The 18,435-nt window shown below is 40.4% G+C and overlaps 1 protein-coding gene across 2 annotated transcripts in view; it reads right to left on the bottom strand.

The window, feature by feature from the left end:
* LOC134640046 (kinase non-catalytic C-lobe domain-containing protein 1) overlaps positions 1-18,294 on the bottom strand; it is a 44,106-nt gene extending 25,812 nt beyond the window's left edge. Inside the window, exons 1-11 of one of the 2 annotated variants that reach the window (XM_063491618.1) lie at positions 17,822-18,294; positions 12,335-12,533; positions 9,126-9,184; positions 5,780-5,926; positions 4,498-4,615; positions 4,267-4,403; positions 1,870-2,511; positions 1,027-1,141; positions 747-818; positions 521-582; positions 253-411 (exon numbers count right to left, since the gene is read on the bottom strand). In XM_063491618.1, the coding sequence (XP_063347688.1) occupies positions 253-411; positions 521-582; positions 747-818; positions 1,027-1,141; positions 1,870-2,511; positions 4,267-4,403; positions 4,498-4,615; positions 5,780-5,926; positions 9,126-9,184; positions 12,335-12,533; positions 17,822-17,920 (1,809 nt within the window). In that variant the 5' untranslated portion in view covers positions 17,921-18,294. Of the gene's footprint in view, positions 1-252; positions 412-520; positions 583-746; positions 819-1,026; positions 1,142-1,869; positions 2,512-4,266; positions 4,404-4,497; positions 4,616-5,779; positions 5,927-9,125; positions 9,185-9,302; positions 9,348-12,334; positions 12,534-17,821 lie in introns of those variants that run through there. The other variant, XM_063491619.1, reaches the window with a different exon arrangement.
* Positions 18,295-18,435: the final 141 nt, after the last annotated feature.

Genomic DNA, 18,435 nt, shown 5'->3' on the forward strand with positions numbered 1-18,435 from the left:
TTTGAAGCTAATGTAGTAAAGGACTGTGATGCCTTTGTATCTGTTCAAAGAAGAAAACAGAGTAACAGCCAGCTAGTGATAAAGAGTTTTCTTGTCTGGCAGTGTCAGGCATAGAGCCCCACAGATAATTTGCTTTGACAACCACATAAAGACTTTCATTAGAGAAAAACTAGCAACTCATAGTGTTAGATTAAGGTGACAATTCATGTTTTTTTTTTTTAAAAAAATAATAATAATAATGGGTTATGATACTTTTTTAGCCATGTCGATGGTAGGTCGCTCGATAGGCGTCCTCTTAGCCATCTCCAGGAGCAGTCTCTTTAATTTCCGAGGCATCGCCAGTTTTTGATTAGGTGATAAATTGAACTTGGCTGTGGCCCAGAGAATGGCAGCAACCCCATACACGCAAACCTGAGCAAAGACAGACGAGAACAAAAAGAAGGGGGGTGGGGGTTAATTTGAAATAAATTATTTAAAACTTCGCTTTAAAACTTAATGAAAGCAGTTCTGACAGACCGACCTTCTCTGTTACAATTCCATGCTCTTGATATTCAGGAGCAAGATAAAATTCATCTCTAGATCCTGCAAAGAACACTTACAGTTAGTTCCTAAAGTCAACATATACTCATACACGTTGGATAAGAGCGCATTTTCAGTGAGTATTTTGAAAGTATACAACTAGAGATTGCAAATCCCTCCCCAAAAAACATGAAAAACACAACAGCAGATGACTAAGAAGTACCTACCTATGTTTTTAGGTTTCAAAAAAAGCACTTCTCCCTTGCAGCCCACATGCACCGTGTCCAGGCATAAATAGGCTAACAGAAAAGAGAGAAATCAGCTGCACAGAAGAATTGTGAGCTAGAACCGTGTAACGTAATTTGCATAATATTTCTAGTCAGTTTTTTCTCTCCGCTTTGGAACTTTCTACCAGTCTATTGTAAGCGCTAGCTCTAAAATGAAGAGAAAACTGCTGTTGCAGGGATAGTTTCTTTCTGGTTTTGTGTATACAGTGGGTAAAATCACCTGGAAAGTCAATGTAGCTCTGCAGTGAGGTTAGGCAGGTGTAACACAGAGCCCACAGCTCATTAACTGTCAGCCTCCGTCCACAACGAGCAAGCAACTCTCTTAGAGAGATCCACTGGAAAGAAAACAAGAACAAACCAATCTTAAAAAGGGAATGTGTTACAGATTAAAGAGTTTCAGATGCTCCCTCAGAAGGCCTAATTAACTCTAACTGGAGCAATTCCAATCTATTTTTTAATGCTTCTATTGCTGCTGAGTACCTATGTGATTACTCTGTCACTTGACTCTAATTTTATGGTTTTGCAGGTGTGAGAAATGTGTGGGTGAGCTTTTCATCTGACTAAGCTGTTTCAAAGAGGATTAATTATTTGCAAAAATCTGAAATCAGGTAACAGTTTTACATTACTGTATCTCTCTCCACTTTTTTTTTTTTTTTTAGAAGGTTTCGAAGTACTCTGGACTTTTTTTATTCCCTAATAATCTTAGCAATCTCCTCCTTGGCTAGCTGCATGGTGAAAGCTCAACAATCTTAAATTATCATCATCATCCACTCAAGCATTTTTCAACAAAGCTTTTCAGCCATCTTAACATGCTGAGCAAAGATCCTCTACTGACATAGGTCATACAATGCAGTTAAAGACTATGAAATGAATCCAGCTCTTCCCTTCTCATTCCTCTAAAACTGCCAACTCAAAGCTTTTTTGAGAGGATACAAAAAAGTTGAGCCCACTTCAGCCTTCACCTGAGACCTCTGTTGTTTCTCTTTTTTTAGATTTAACTGCAAGAAAATATGTGATGTGAGCATAGAGCCATAAATTTAAAGGCTGTCTGGCAATGGCTAACCTCATCCTGAGATTCTTCATTCAGGCACAGCATGCTTTTGGTCATGTAGTTATTAGGAATGTATAGACTGTGGTTTAGTGAAGTCTGGTCTTCAGAAGAGTCCTGTTCCATGTTCAGGGAAGTACAGGACGAGGAGTCCTGTACTTCCTGCACGAAGTCCTGTACGAAGTCCTGTACGAAGTCCTGGGCGCACTCCTCACACTGACTTTCATGGCAGTCTTGAATATTGGTGTGTTCAGTCTCGGCAGCATCCTCAGTTTCTCTGGACATTTCCCAGCATTCCTCACTGTTACAGTGTGGGTACGTCTCACAGGACTTTCCCCGGTTGAATCTCTGAAGTCTGTTACTCCACACAGAATTGCAGCTCAAGTGTTCGTCTGCTCCTATCTCAGTGAGGTCTGAAACCGGTATACTGATGTCTCCGTGACTTGGAGGGGAGAAGCAGGGAGGGTTGTTGGAGTCCGGAACAGAACAGGAGCGGTTAAGGGCCCCCCTCACTCTGTTCAGCCTCTGCTGTGCTCTCCTCCTCACTGGGGAGCTGTTGTGAGAACGGCAATCCATCTCATCTGTCAAAATCAAGCTGTCTCTTTCGCTGCCCTCCATGTCTTCAGCCCAGAGAGAGGAATCCCAGCCCCCACACAGCTGCAGATTGAGAACATTATCATTGGTTTCAGCTGTTTTGAAGGCAAAAAATAAACTTAATTACCTAGATGGTAAAACAGAAACCATAGTTTAGATAACTGAGCAAACTGAAATGTAAAGAACAAAAATCTTAATTCTGCCCTTTTTCAACTCCATAGTTTTTTTCTTGATATTGTTATGCTTTACAATTTTATATTGTATTCTGGAGTTTTGTGCCTGAGGTGACCATATGAAGACATTCTCTCTTTCTGACATCACACAGATCTATGGATACAAATATGGCCAAAGAGTTTGGAGCATCTGAAGCCCGAGCTTTTAGGGATTACTGATAGAAATTAGGTCCCTATGATTTGAAACTTTTGCCAAGCTTAATATGAGCATCAGTGCAAATATACAGCACTGCCCAAAGATCTTAACCCACTCTACATTTCTTTATGTTTTGCTTTCAAGCAGTCAGACTTTCTTGTATTTTAAAGTTCTTCAGGCTTTCTGAAGGTCTGTCAGTGTTTTTCTTTGGACATTGGCTGCTTTTTCTTTCACTTTCAGTCCAGTCCTTGTACCTGACTATTTTCAGAGGAATGTTTTTTTGTTTGTTTGTTTGTTAAGTCACTGACCTATGAATCATTACGCATAAAAAAGGCAACTAACTCATGTTATTAGGCAGTGCTGTGTATACACATAACAACTTAGCAAACAACTAACTTGTGATTCTTAGAGAGCTATTAGCCAAAAGCTTGGCGGGTCTCGGCAAGATGTACAGTCTGTCCTTAAAGAAATTTCAGGTAATTGGACAAGAGGAGGAAAAAAGAAAAGACAGAGCTAAAAAATTATCTATGGCAGCAGACGAACACTATCTAAAAGTCATGTCCTTCAGAAACTGGAGCAAATCCAGCTAAGATCTGAGAGATACCCTTCAGATGATCAAGAAACTGTCAAGAAATCATTCTTAAGGAAGGGAAACGAGGAGAAAATGCTGAGGTATGCCAAATAATACAAGGACTGCACTGAAAATCTGTGGAAACAGGTTTTATGGAGTGATGAATCCAGAGATGAATTATTTTGGTTCAAATCATTGTCAATATGCACAGAGGAGGTCTGGAGAGAGGTACAACAGTGAATGTCATTTGTAAAACACGGTGGAGGCTCTGTCATGGACTGTAACATTTTGGAAGCAGTGTGGGATCATCGTGACAGAGAACAGAATAAAAGTCAGCCAACATCCAAAGAAGAGCTCTGACTGTCCTTCATGAAGCCTGGAGAAATATTCCTGAAGATTACTTAAAGGAATTCCAAGAAAGCTGCCTAAGAGAGTTCAAGCTGTGTTGAAGAAGGTGATCATACCAAATATTGACTTTCAAGCTCTTTATGATTGTACAAACTCTGGTAATCTAATAGGGGTATATACAGTAGAAGTTGTTTTTGAAATTCTAACAACAATGTAAATAAAATCTTGTAAAGCAAGTTGTATAGTAATATTCTACTCTTTGCAAACACAGTTAAATACTGTATATGATTCCTTTAAGGAATGTGTTAACATGTTGCTTAAATCTGCCAATAACTTTTCTGACATGATGTTGCATCACTAGCTCATTTAGCACACAGTCAGAAAATGAAATAAAACATATATTTCAATTATGAAACGACTCTGAATCGGTACCAATAACATTCTGGAAAAGCTGTTTGCTGGCAGTACAGGATTTTAAAAATAGTTCTTCCTCCAGCTGCTTGTTCCATTTTTAAAAACTTGCTCCATACCTGCTGCCTGGACAGACCATTTGTTTTAACAGAACTGTCACGCTGATCTTTGGTGTTGTCATCTGAGCTCAGTCTTTTAAGAAGACATTTAGGTTTGGAATGCTGCCATCTCGCCTCCCAGGAGCTCTCCTGCCCATCTGTGGATGCCAAAAGAAAGAAAATAACAGCAGGAGAAATCACGGAAGAGACTAAGCGGCGATCTGTTTGAATACACGTGATGAACATGATAACCTTGAAAGTTTGAAACCGATTCAATGGAGAGCACGCGTCGTCCAATTGAGGAGAGTTTCCGGCACACAGCTGCAGAGGAGGTGCGGGACAGCCGTGCTTCAGCCAGAGACAGGATGTCCTGTGGGAGTGTTACACTTGCAGGTTTGCAACACATGAACAGACAACACATACATAGTACCGTGTGTATGTGCTACTTTTTCAAATAGTTATGAATAAATGTATTTCTCCTACATATTTTTTTTAATACATCACATACATACACAGTGTTTCACTGCATGGATATTCACTGGATTATTGGCATCTATGTTAGAGCTGTAGAGCATTTTTGGACTTTTTATCTGTTTATGCAGTTTTGTATTTATTTTCAGTGTTTAATCTCCTTTTTTTCTTTTTGAAATCTGTTGTTTATCTCTAGATTTGGACTTTTGCCTGGGTGAACCATCTTAAGGCTTTTGTTTTGGCAACCCCTTCCAATTAGCTGTTTCTGGAGGGATGACTGCTCAGAATTATTGACTAGTTGCTGTTTTTTTTGCGATTTTGTTACCATCAACTCATCATGAGCCTTATTCTGTATGCTTATACGCAGACTTCTGAGAGGGTTCTCATAAAGTTATAGTACATATTACAATCATATAACACCTTTTTCCACTTAGAATGAGCAATTTTACTTCTGTTTTTCTTTTTCATTGAGGTTTATCTTGTAAGAGGCTGACAGTGAAATGCAAAGCATGCAGTGACACATTATTTCCACTTGATGCTGCTCAAGAGCACAGACTGACTGGAGTAATATGGACTGTCAGTTTGTCTAATAGTTGAAAAGCAGACATGATTTAATACTACAGTGATCACACAAAGTATCCATATATTTGTACTGACTGTAAAGCAATAGTGATTCCGTGTTCTGCTGGGATGTACTGTTTGGCTTGATATGTAAGCAAAGCATCGGTACAGACTACACATTGCTATTGGTCAATATCCATCGGTCATTATCCATCGTATTAGATCATGACGAGATATTGCTTTTCAGTTCTTTTCCTATATGTTCAGCACGACACATTTCATATTTAACCATATTTTCCTGTCTCACTACATGTCAAAAAGGCAAATCACCCAATTTTCCCATTTGTGTGAAAGTTATAATGATTTTAGTGTGATCCCAGGACAAAACGCCTTCTGAAGCGAGACCTCTAATTATTCCACAGCTGTCTCATGCAGTTTAAACCACGCAGCTTTCTATAAATCATTCTAACAGTAATAAAGAGTCAGCAGGGTTTTTTTGTACCTGCAGGAGCGGCCGGTCCTCAGGCTTCTCCTCCTGCATCTGCTCCAGCAGCCTCTGGATTTCTTCTCCCAGATCTGCCTCCAGCTCTGGCTCGATGACAAAGTTCAGTGCGGCAGAAAGCGTAGAGCCCAGAGAATAAACATGGCCCTGTAGCCGGGGGCAGACAGGGAGAAAACACTGTCATTATCACGAAGCAGCTGCAGCTGTGAATTTACAGTACACACAGAGATCTGAATCCATGAATGAGTTTAGAAAAGCTCAAAATAACACTCTATCCCATAACGACTTTACAGGCCATAATTGCTATGCATCACTGCCATGTAGGCATATTTATGACGGTGCCTTTGTTTTGCTTTGCTTCGCTGACGGTGGATATTATGGTCAGCCCTGAGACAGCAGTGGATATGAACCAGGTGCTCCGGAGTTCATGACCCACGCATAACTATTGCTCCCAACAGTTGAAGTGGGCTCGACCCGTACTTATGTGGTAAACAAATGTGCAAGAAGAAGAAGTTCTTTAGAAAAACTGCAAAAAATTAGAATGCACAGTTTACTTTGAAATCCAGTTACATAAGTCTGCTGCAAATGTATTCATGCGGTGGTGAGAAAAGTCGCACCGCTCAGTGGCAGAGTGCGACTTTCACATTTGAATTCTGCATTTCTACGGAGGAAGCAGAACGCTTTAGAATTCAGTCGCATGAAAGGCATTTGTCTGTTTCCTGACAATAAAGTTTTTTCAGTGCTGTATCCATAATACAGCAGACATAGATGTACAGAGAAGTCTATAAAGATGAACAGAATGGTTACACAGCTGCACTCAGCCACAGCAAAAAAGGATAAATAATGGAGATGAACATTTATTAAGCCCAGTGAGAGAAATGCAGACTTACTTTTAAAAGAATTGCAGCAGGAACAAAGATAAATGTGCAGAGGAGAGTACTCAGATATGTTTACACCTGGAGCTGCAAGCACCTTACAATGAAAAGTATGCAAATTCGTAGATAAAGAGGCTCGTGCTTAAATGCATTAGTCAGAAGAACAACTCGATCACGTCTGTTTTAAGATTCAGACTGCTGAATGTTAAAAGGAAATTTGAGTTGAATTAAACTGTAAGCTTATTTTCATAGCTGTGGACACAGTTTGTGTTAGTCATGATGATACTGTGTACCAGCCAAGTGAATCACTGAGGTCTGGGATTATAGTCAGTTAAAAGAGGTCAGACCGTGTATCAGGCATGAGCTGTGAGGCTGATTTCTGCACTTCAGACTGACTCAAAGCAAAGAAGCATTTGCTAATCCACCCATCCAAAATGAATATAATGTAATCCGATACAACTCTTCTGTTATAGTGTACATAATATACTGCAATGTTCTTGCACACACAGATGTAAGTGTTAATGTTTTAGCAGTGAGGTCACACTTAGTGGTGGTGTAGACTGAGCTGCTTTATATTCAGGTGTCTCTGACATTTCGCACCGCCCGTGAATGTAAATGGGGAGGAAAACAAATTAGAAACACCTCTCAGAATAATGTAGTCAAGTGTAATGCAGGGCAGGATTCACAGCAGATCTCTTCGACTGCAGTGAAATTGACCGTGCGTGTACGAGTGATCAAACTTGGCAAAATGGTGTGTAACCTGCTATTTGGTTAAAAATCGCAGATAGCACACACGCATTTAAAATATTTAAAAAGGCTTTTCTCAAAGTGCACCTGCCTGAAACCTAACTGTGATGAAATATCAACATACACAGTGATTAATAATAAATGATATTCATCTGTACAGTTTGCTCAAAGGCACATTGTTAATCTGCACAGTGGCTACAAGGTGCAAAAACAAAAAAACCTCGACTATGGCTGGGAAGTCGGACTTTTTTCATAAAAGTGGTTTTGTTTACATCCGCCTAGATCACTGATAATTTACTCTGAACAATAACAATAATGTGTCAGTGTAGATTCTCAGCTGAAAGTATGTCAGGTATGCAAACCTGTGCATTGCATAATGAATCCACACTTTATATTCTGGTGTTAAATTTACAGCTGCACAAACTGTATGCATGACATTGCCATAGACATGAACATGTAATCAGTTGTTTTGTTTTAGTTCCTGCCAAACCATTTTTACACTGTTGAAATTTCTGCAAATAATCATTATTTAGGAACATCGCACATGTATTCAAGTTGTTATGTATGTACTGTAACACAGTCATAATAAAATAACGCGCTATTTAGGATCACCATACATCATTCCCTATGTGCCTTTATGTTGTTAATGGAAATAATTACATTAAGAAACATAGTTATCACTTTGACCTTCAGTTCAATCTACTGACCTTGAAGGAGAGGTCAAAGGTCAAATATAACATGATATCTAAAATTTTTATACAGTGCTTTTTATATGTTTACATTACTTAACAGATTTGGTATGGTCTTTCCTCATGTTGTGCATTTTCCATTGTTATACCTCTCTGACCTGTCTTCCCCATGTGATGTTTGTGTAATGCATGTATGGTCGGAAGGGTAAGATGGCGCTGGCACGGCTGGCAGCCTTAACACAATTTCTCTCGGGATGAATAAAGTATTATCAATCAATCAATCAATTTTGGTCCATTTCACTTCAGTATGTAAGAATCCTAGTTTAGTTGATTCCTAGTGTCCCCACAAAGTTTTATCAGAATTCATTCACAACCGTTCGAGCGATCGTGTGTACACACAGAATGCCATGCACATAAATGCTACCAAAAACACAACCTTCTTGCCGTAAGTAAATACACATTAGTCTGTATGACTATTTGCAGAATATTTCTAAATAGCATATAATCAATAAAATTAATGTCAGTGCACATCTCAGTCTCTATGTGATGTATCAAACCATGGATATAAATGGATTCAGTTTAAAGCTTCAGAGATGTAACGCACAGCTGTCACTTTGGAAATAAATGGTTTCATTTATTGAATTGTGTGCGCTCAAATGAATAACAGCTGTTTTAGAGCCGTCATAAACTGTGCATACTTGGAGGGGGGAATAAAGAGAAAAAAAGGGCTAATTATTACAGACATACAGATAGAATTCATTGTGAAAATTATAAAAATATAAACTATTTTGGAATTAGAAAGTTCACAAATATAACTGTTCCACAGCTCGAGGTGACAGAGGTGGGCATATAACTGAATGGCTGCTGTCTTGCATGGAGTTTAAGGTGAGAGCAGAGAACAAACAACACTCTCCTCTCTTTCAGCAAACATCACCAAGGTGCCCCCGACTGTGTGCTGTATTGAGAAACTCCCAGGGGTGAATGACTGCACTGTCCCTTTGACCACATCGAGTAAGAAGATTCAGCATTTCTCACCTCAAACGTGCTACCCGTGTTGTCAAACTCAGGCGGCACGAAGGAGCCTTCTGGATCATCTGCAGGTTGAAAGCATACCAATTAACTGCACCATTAAGCATGCAAAGCATACAGTACATCATCATTTCATCAAAGTGGGGAACAAACAGGCCATTTGATGTAAACACTCAGACGTACAGTCATGTCAGTTCTGTACTGTAACCTACTTGCTAAGCATATCCCATAATGAGATGCAAATCAGAGAAATATGCACCCAGCACGCTAAACCACAACGGTCCAGTGGGCTAGTGCAGACGCTTCCCTTCATTTGCCTAATGCGTGTGTCAGAGATAATCCCAGGCAAACAAGACATGAGCAATCTGCTGATCAGAGCGGGGAAGCAGGCACAGAGGAGCAGCTCTGCATTCTTCACTTTGTCCTCCTGAAATAGGTTGACGCTTAGACTGGACATCCAGATGCACGAAAACATCACTATGAACGTAACATCCACTCCCTCGAGTGAGCTCAGGAAAAGATGGAAAAGGCAGAAGGGGAATAAAGTGGGTCAGGACAATTTGGGGGCTTGTCTGCTTGAGCTAGGCTATCACTTCCTGGTGTACAGAGGTCAGTGTGAATTTCTGTGCTTTTCTCCCCTTTCACCTCCTTTTCTATCACCTCTTTAAACTCATCCTTTTTTTTAAGTTATGTTTAACATTACCTGATTTTTTGTTCTCAAGCCTTGACTCACCTGTATGCTTTCTTCTTCTCCCCTCATCTTACCTTTTCTTCTCTCTCCTCTCCTGTGTCTTCCTTACTCTATTTCCAATCTCCTCTCCAGACCTCTTAAACTTTTTGACTCCTCTCCTCTTTTGTTCTTTTACTCACTTATCTTTTCCCACCATCTTCCTTCCTTTTGCTTTCATCATTCCCCTCCTTGTCTTTCCTTCTCTCTACTCTCTGCTTGTTTTTCTTTCCCCATCGTTTTTCATTTTACTCCTTCCGTTCCTTTTAAATTGCTCTTTCCTCACCTCTCTTTTTGTCACCCCTTTTCTCATACTTTGCTTTTTCATCTCCCCTTGTCTTTCATCTCCTACACCTACCTATTTTCATCTCCTCTTTCTCTCTTCCTTTGTTCCATATCATCCTCCCTCTTCTCTCCCCTCCTCATGTCTTTTCTTTAATTTCTTCATCCTTTATCCCATTTTCTAATAATTATTTTGGAATTTCAACAATATGTCAACAACATCAGTCCCTCCCTTACCTTGTTAGCCTTCTCTCTTCCTTAGACCTTTTGATCCAATCTCTCACTACCGTTCCTTTCCACAAACCCTGCCTACCCCACTCTCCTTTTCTTTTATCTGTTCGTCATCCTTCTCTCTTCCTTTTCTAGTTTCCTTTCTTTCTCTCACTGTATTTTTATATATATATATATATATATATATATATATATATATATATATATATATATATATATATATATATATATATATATTCACCTCCTCTCAAAAAAGCTCAATCTTCAATCAAACATGAAAGATAAAAGGGCAGACAGGAGCAAAAAAAAGAAAAGAAAAAAAGGACAAGACATTTAAACTCTTTGTAGTCAGGACATATTGTAACACAGTGAAATGGGCAATGAAGGCAAGTAACAAAAAAAAAAAAAAGACAGCCGTTGTCAGTGACGCAGTTGCCTCCAGGGTGATGGTGGGAGCTTGGTGAGTCATGTATGCCTACAGCATTTTAACACAACAGGTAGCATGAGCCAAGCAATACCAGAGATTCATCACGCTTTCCAAATGTGCTGATCGTATTTCCCACAGCGCACAGCCGGCACCGTTTCATCAGAAACTGAACAGCTTGCGATGTGAAACCTTGTGGGAAAAATCGCGGCTTTTCTTGGTCATCGCTGTATAAAAAAAACATTAGAGCACATTTTGTTAGCGTGTCTCTGCTCTGGCGATGCAAACGCTGCCAAAACACCCACCATGACATCCAATTACCTTCCTGATATTACCGCAATAGTAAATCATCTGAAATAAACAGCATTAAAGTGTCACTGCAACTGTTGTTCCCACTGAGACCCGTCATCAAAGCCCCTCAAGGTCACTCTTTGATACAGCGTTAGAGCCTGTTTGTTTGTGTGTGTGGGCATGGGATTGACCAATACAGCATGTGTCTGCTTGAAATTGTACTGCGATCTGACAAACAGTTCAATTAAAAGGAATCAATAGGGAGCCGTGCAGCAAGGAAAGCTGGGAATGCGGTACATTGATGAACGATATAGATGAACTCTATTCAGTAGAACTAACGCAAGAAGGGTAATGTGGGCACTGCAGTTTCTTTCTCTTCTCGCAGTGTGAATCATAGCCAACGGACTGAACACAATCCAATAAAGCATGGCAACAAACGAGACTGCGAAGAATTTCAGCTGACAGAGTAATCAAGACATCACTTCAAAGCGTCTCTATTACTGACTGAAGAGATGCGTGGAAATTAAAAATGGATGCAACCACTTTAACGGATGCCACAGCGGCTGTGAAGTGTTTGCGAGTGTGAGCAGGCCGAGTGCTGCTAGGCTATCCACGCTGTTACCACAACAACTATCCCCCTGGCAACCCTGTTGATCTAATCAATGCTTATCAATTTCTGACGGAGTATGTGCACGCTGCAGTGCAAGCGCTCATATATGTGATGAGATGCAAAGGAGACAAGAAGAATAGAAGAGGTGAGGCTTAATAGTTGCTCACAGAGTATTTTCATTTAATGTCACTGGGCCTTGCAGCCCTGTGATGGGGTAAAAGATGTTGTCTGTGCAAATCAGGGCAGACCTGCCGACCTCAGCAAAGCGCGACGCATCCAGTGAGACACTAACAGAGTATATTCAGGCAGAAATTTGCAAATTGAAAGTGATACAGATCAGGGCAACAAATCACTAAAGGGGGGGAAAAAGGCGCCTGTTCTCTGTATGTCAGAAAAAAAAAGCTAGAGCTGGAGTTTAGGCACAATCTGTAGCTCTGATCTGATCTGCTATATTCAAAGTATAAAACTGATTTCTCCCTTTAGCATGTGTGAGCTTCAGCACTCAGCTTCACTGACAAGTAAAATTCTATATATATGAAAAATGCCCTGAAAATAGTCAGAAACAATAACAACTGCCTGTAATTAGCATATAAAAAGGGGTTAATGTCTAAAAAAGGAACACAGGACACAAGCCTGAGCTATAGACTCACCACTGAGCTGCTCCATGAAGCAAACATTCCCATGGGCGTTGAAGGCCAAAGTGTCTGGTGTTATGCACAGTGTGTGGAAGAGGTGGGAGGGTCTGATGCTCTGCAGGGCCAGAACACACTCTGCACACACTGCCCACACCTCCTCCTCAGACAGACAGCTGTCCCGCAAAGAAAGGATGTCTGCCAGAGAAACATTTTCCTGTGGACAAAACACACATACACACAACCGTGGGTATGTACACTAAATAAGATCCACAGTGGAAGCCTGATTTGTTTATATGTAGTTAAGGTTAGGGATAAGGGCTTGCCTTTAGAATTTCTTCAACAATGAACACTTTGAAGGAACACTATTTGCTCCAGTGCTCCCATTTAATACAGTGTGTGTGAAGGCAAATATTAATAAAGAGCTCTTTGCCCTATTTTTATTTAACATTCGGTCGCATTTTCTATTAGCTTGTAGCTTGTTAGTAAAACAATAAGGGGACACAAGAGGGCAAAACGCAACAGTTATCTTCAATAACGGGCCTTGAACCCGCATAGACACAAAAAAACTGAGCTTCCAAGTCAGTCCTGGCGAACCACATTAATGCACATCCATGCAGTTATAATTTAATGATTCAACTAGTTTAAGAAGGGCTTTCACATCTTCCTTTTCCCCCTCATGAGCACCTAAATGCACCATCAAACAGCCTCTTGCTCTCAACTGCATTTCAGTCAGCCAACTCATGCGAAACGGCTTTATTAAAATGTAAATAGAGAGCGTGCAAAGTAGACGTTAAAAGCTCTGACCTCATTACTTCCTGCTGAACATAGGGGACAGCACAGACTGAAGTTCTACCTAATCCCTTGAGGAACTTGATCCAACAGGTTGATGCTGGAGTGAAAGTGACTCATGTGCATCATAGCACAGCGGCCATGTGGAGGCAACAGCAGCAGAGGAAGCATTACAGTTCAAATGAAAAGTGTTATTGCAAAAGGTAAAAGGTGTTGGACAGCATGGATACAACTTACAGTACAACAGAGACAGATTTGGTTTTGTTTTATGGTCTCTGTAAAATGCAAATCAACACACTGCTGCAAAAATTTGAACTTTTTGCTCTGATTATGGCTTCATAGAGAAGGGCACATTTGTAGTTGAAGCTACAAATGATGGATGTTGCAGTCTCTTTTGAAGCTTTCTGTCATCTTAATATCAAATAACTAAAATTATTGGGAAAAAAAACGCCAACAGTCAGACAATCTCTTGCAAACAATTTGGAGACAGTGGGACGGAAAACCTCTCTTTTAACAGGAAGAACCAGGCACGGGGAGGGGAAGCCATCTGCTGCAACCGGTTGGGGGTGAATGGTGGAAGAAGCATGCAAAAGGAGACAGCATAAAAGATGCAATATACCAGATATTTTGATAATGCATGGCATTTATAGGACCAATGTGTATGGTAATTTTTCAACTGGTGTATAAAAAATATGGTTCTGTATTAGTATTTAGTTTCTCAGTGGTTGTGCACAACACTTCCTAAGGATATTATGATATATTAACTGATCCATCAATCCATTAATGTAAGTAACACATAAAGATATGTTTGCTTTTGCATCTAAATCTTATTCAATTCATGACAGATAATTTTTGGACCATGAAATATGGCGCAAATGACAGTTTTTTAAAGGTATTTAAAAAACATTTTGTTAAAGGTTTGGAAAGAAAGTCTAAGGAGCTTGGAAAGAAAAGCGTCTGGACTTCTTTAAGTTGCTTGAAGATGTTTCATCTCTCATCTGAGAAGCTTCTTCAGTTCTAGGGTCAAATGGTGGAGAGTCCCAGATTTAAGCTCTATGGGAGTAACCCACCAAGAGGAACAATGGACCCCCTAATGATCCTCTACCTAATCACATGAGCCAAGGTGTGAAAATGGGTGTGGGTCACAATCAGCCAAGGTTTCGGGTGAGCTCATTGTGAAACCTAGCCCCACCCTATCATGTGATTTCCTGAGGTCAGATGGCCCAGGATGTGGGTGGGCGTTAAGGCGTCTGGGAAGGGATCTCAAAACTGGATTATAGATGGCAGACAGTTGGTGTCGTAAACCACCGCCTCTGTTCAAAGATGGTCGCTCACAGTGGACATAAATGGCTTCTTTTACTCCTCTTTCAAACCATCTGTCCTCTCTGTCCAAAATATTTACATTGACATCCTCGAAAGAGTGACCTTTGTCCTTTAGATGCAGATGGACCGCCAAGTCTTGTCCTGTGGAGGTGGCTCTTCTATGTTATGCCATACTTTTTTGAAGTGGCTGTTTGGTCTCTCCAATGTAGAGGTCTGGGCATTCCTCGCTGCACTGTACAGCATACACCACATTGTTAAGTTTGTGTTTAGGAGTTTTGTCTTTGGGATGAACCAGTTTCTGTCTGAGTGTGTTGCTGGGTCTGAAGTATACTGGGATGTCGTGCTTGGAGAAGACTCTCCTGAGTTTTTCTGATACACCGGCTACATAGGCTTAAATCTGGGACTCTCCACCATTTGACCCTAGAACTGAAGAAGCTTCTCAGATGAGAGGTGAAACGTCTTCAAGCAACTTAAAGAAGTCCAGACGCTTTTCTTTCCAAGCTCCTTAGACTATGATGACCTGGATGACTGAGAAGCTTCACAGACGTTTGGAAAGAAAGGAGACTCATAAAGCAGCCATTTAATATTTTATTTTCTTTCACAATGTTTAGCTTTGTGTAGCAGAGACATGGCAGATTTTGAAATTCGACCCCTTGTCATTCTTTTATGGTCTCTATTGTACTTCCTGTGTATATTAGTCTTTAATTTATTATATATCTTGACTAGTGTGTTTTATAGAAATGGAACCCTAGACTTAAAACCAATCAAAAAAAATTAGACTATATTAGGAGCTACATTTATTTGATTCACAGGTTGGATCCAGCTCGTCGGCTGGTGATTCGTGCTCTTATTTTAAAGATTACCTCGACATCATTAGGACATACAGAGCATATGCAACTCTTGATAATGGATCATGGCTGGCTTCCAAACTTTGATGTTACCTTATACATCTTAAACTCAGATTCAATGTGAACTTTCCCACCTCAACAGGTCCTTCATGTAGGTAAGAGTGATGCATTAACATTAAGGAGCAATAACCAAAACATAATGTTGGTAAGAAGACTGGTAAAGGTACCAGTCTTCTTACCATTCAGCTGACATCTTGTGAGGCATTGTTTTCTGTTAGTTTAAGCATTTAAAGGATTACTTTAAAAAGTTTGCTGACTTTACCCCAAGAATAAAGATTTTAAAAAGGGTTTTCCTGTTGCAGATGTCTCTGAGAAATTCAGTTTGATTCTTTGAGTGTCCGGTCTCTGTCTCAGGATGTATCTGCAGGAGCCTGGCACAGCTTGTTAGCCACAAAAATGCTTCCAGGCTTGACTTCACCGTCACAAACGTTGACTACATCTGACTTTAACTGTAATAAAAACGGACACTCTGACACTCATTGTAATAATTACAATATAAGTCTCATTTTTATGAGGAACTAAATCTTTGCCAAGTAAACATGTTCAGTGTTTATATGCCTCTACGGGTCTTTACTTGGAAACTGACTCATGTCGTGATTAACACTGAAAAAGATAACTCAAACTTACCAATGACTGTAACTAAGACGCTACATAATCTAAAGTTGAAGGCTTTACAAGATATGTTTGCCTTCATTCATTCATTCATTAGCGCTAACAGCTGAAAATATCTGGTATAATATAGCATCCTGCACGCTTAATTCCATGAAGTGAATCTACAGACCTGCAGCAACACACTGCATCGTCTGTGTTCCACTGGCCCCATTTACCCCAGCAGACGCAGTGATCTCACAGATTCCATGAAGCATTAAGCATAATGCTGCGGTCTGATTATTACAGGAACTTCTCTCCAGTTTGCAAGTGGACACAAAAGCTGGCCTTAACTCAGGCAGAAGAGTGGAAGTGTAGAACGAGTGCGTGTGTGTGCGTGGAGGCGGTGTCATAAAGAAGTGATTGTCACACTATATCTAGCACTTTAACAACCATGGGCAATTTTTTTTTCTTCTTTCATGACAGTATTTATATCACAGCAGCTTCATTTTTCTCTAACTCTGAAGGTCTTAAAGCTTCTGTTCTCTGATAATCTACAGCTCTGCTCTCACTGACAATCACTGCTTTATCTTTGATTGCACAAGAAGGGCCTATCTGTTTTGATTTACGACTGTCTTGTAGGTGCAGCAGAGTTGCAACAGATTGCGAACAAAGCATACTGATGTGATCGAGTCGGGTAGAGCCAAATTACAGGGCAGAAAAGTCCCACTTCAAGCAGCAGCAGTAGCAGCAGCAGCAGCAGCCACCCCATAAATAGACAGTTTCCCTTGAGAACAGTGCAGGGGAACGTTAGTTTCTCTCACCCCCCTCAAGTTAAATGTGCTGTCCTATATAAGTTTGCCTCTGAGTTTCAAGGTTCTGGTGAGGCTCTTGGTATGGTGCATGTTTTTGCACTGCAGTAATGGGAGGAAAGGCGAAAGAGAGGGCTTGTTCTCCTGTATTATGGTGTAAAGATGCACACAGAGACAATGTACTTGAGGGAGAGGAGGACAATTTTCAATTCTGACACTTGAAGAAGTGCTCATAACAGCAACAAACAAAATCCTCAGAACATGGTATTCCTTCATCATGCATCATTTGAAACTCTGTTTAAAAAACAAATAAAATACAAAAAGTTTCTTCAATTCAACAAAGAAACATTAAAGACTGCTGATGGTTTAAATTTGGAACCCTATTTTATTTTACACATAAGGTGGGCATCCCCTATCACTCCCAATGGGAGCTCTTTGGAAGCACTCTTTAGGGAGGCTCTCTTGTACCATTATATAAAGTATTGAGAATTTGGTTTAATGTGAATTTCCAAAAGTTGTTTTTTATCTTCCACACCGTAGAGCAGAGAGATTACCTTAAACTTGTCAGATATGCAACATAACCCAGTGTGTCCAAAAAAGAAAAAAAAAAAAGTCAACAAGTATATTACATTCCGTCCACAACCCCAAAACCTCCTCCACCCATTCTCTTCCAGATGTATTTTCTGCTACCCTGGCAGGAAATGGGTTACTCTAAATATACTAGACTGTTTTGCAGATAAAACTTGAAACATTTTAAGTCTAGGTATTAAAGGTATTAAAATTATTTCTGGAGTACATTTTGACTCGCATTTAAACAGTGAGCAAGTCGCTTCTGATCCCTTGTTTGTCTTAAATACAATTAAATCATCTTAAATGTTAAGGGCCTAAGAACGTTTCTCTGGCTGACTTTAACCACTAAGAGGATTAAGAATTTCAACCAGCAGCTTTCTAGGAAACACAAAAAGAGGCTGTTTCATATAATTTGGATGCTCCAAGCAATCGACACCGGTATCTTTTTAAAACAAACAAACGCCAATGTTTAGTTATAACTTCTTCCTTTTAAAAACCCCGCTCCCTCTCACCTCATCCTCCAGCAGTGGAGGCAGATGCTCAATATCGTAATCTCTGTCTTCGGCTTTCCTTAAGTACGCGTCCGCCGCATCACTCCCGGAAGTCTCCATTGCACCAACTTTGATTCCCTCAAGTAGTAAAGCGAATTTCGGAGCACACCGCAACGTTTCCAGTCGACACAGATGGCATGTCTGAGCTCTCGGGGTACGCTGGGCACCACTGGTGGGGGTTCAAATGCTCGCTGCAGTCCAGCAGTCGGTCGGTGGTCACTGCAGGACAATCCTGACCAGAAACGACGCCGAATAATCGATGCTTCCTAAGCGACCGTCCACAGCAGAGTGATGCTGCTGGAGGTGTTTAAGGCTATCGGTAACACCACAAAAATCAGGCTACACACACTGAAGGCGGTCATGAGCTGCGGATTCTGAATCCTCCCTTTTCCCAGTGCTGGCAGAGCGGAGAGTACTGCTGCCTGCATGCTACAGTTGGCTTCACGCCTCCGTTCACAGTGCAGCTTGAGTGACTCATATTCATCACTTAGTCCTTATTATCTCTTCTAATTCCAATGATCTGGCTTTGTACGAACTAGTGTGTACGTAGACTTATTTATTCCACCATACTGGCT

Source organism: Pelmatolapia mariae, linkage group LG13 (genome assembly GCF_036321145.2).
Source record: "Pelmatolapia mariae isolate MD_Pm_ZW linkage group LG13, Pm_UMD_F_2, whole genome shotgun sequence".
Classification (NCBI taxonomy): domain Eukaryota; kingdom Metazoa; phylum Chordata; class Actinopteri; order Cichliformes; family Cichlidae; genus Pelmatolapia; species Pelmatolapia mariae.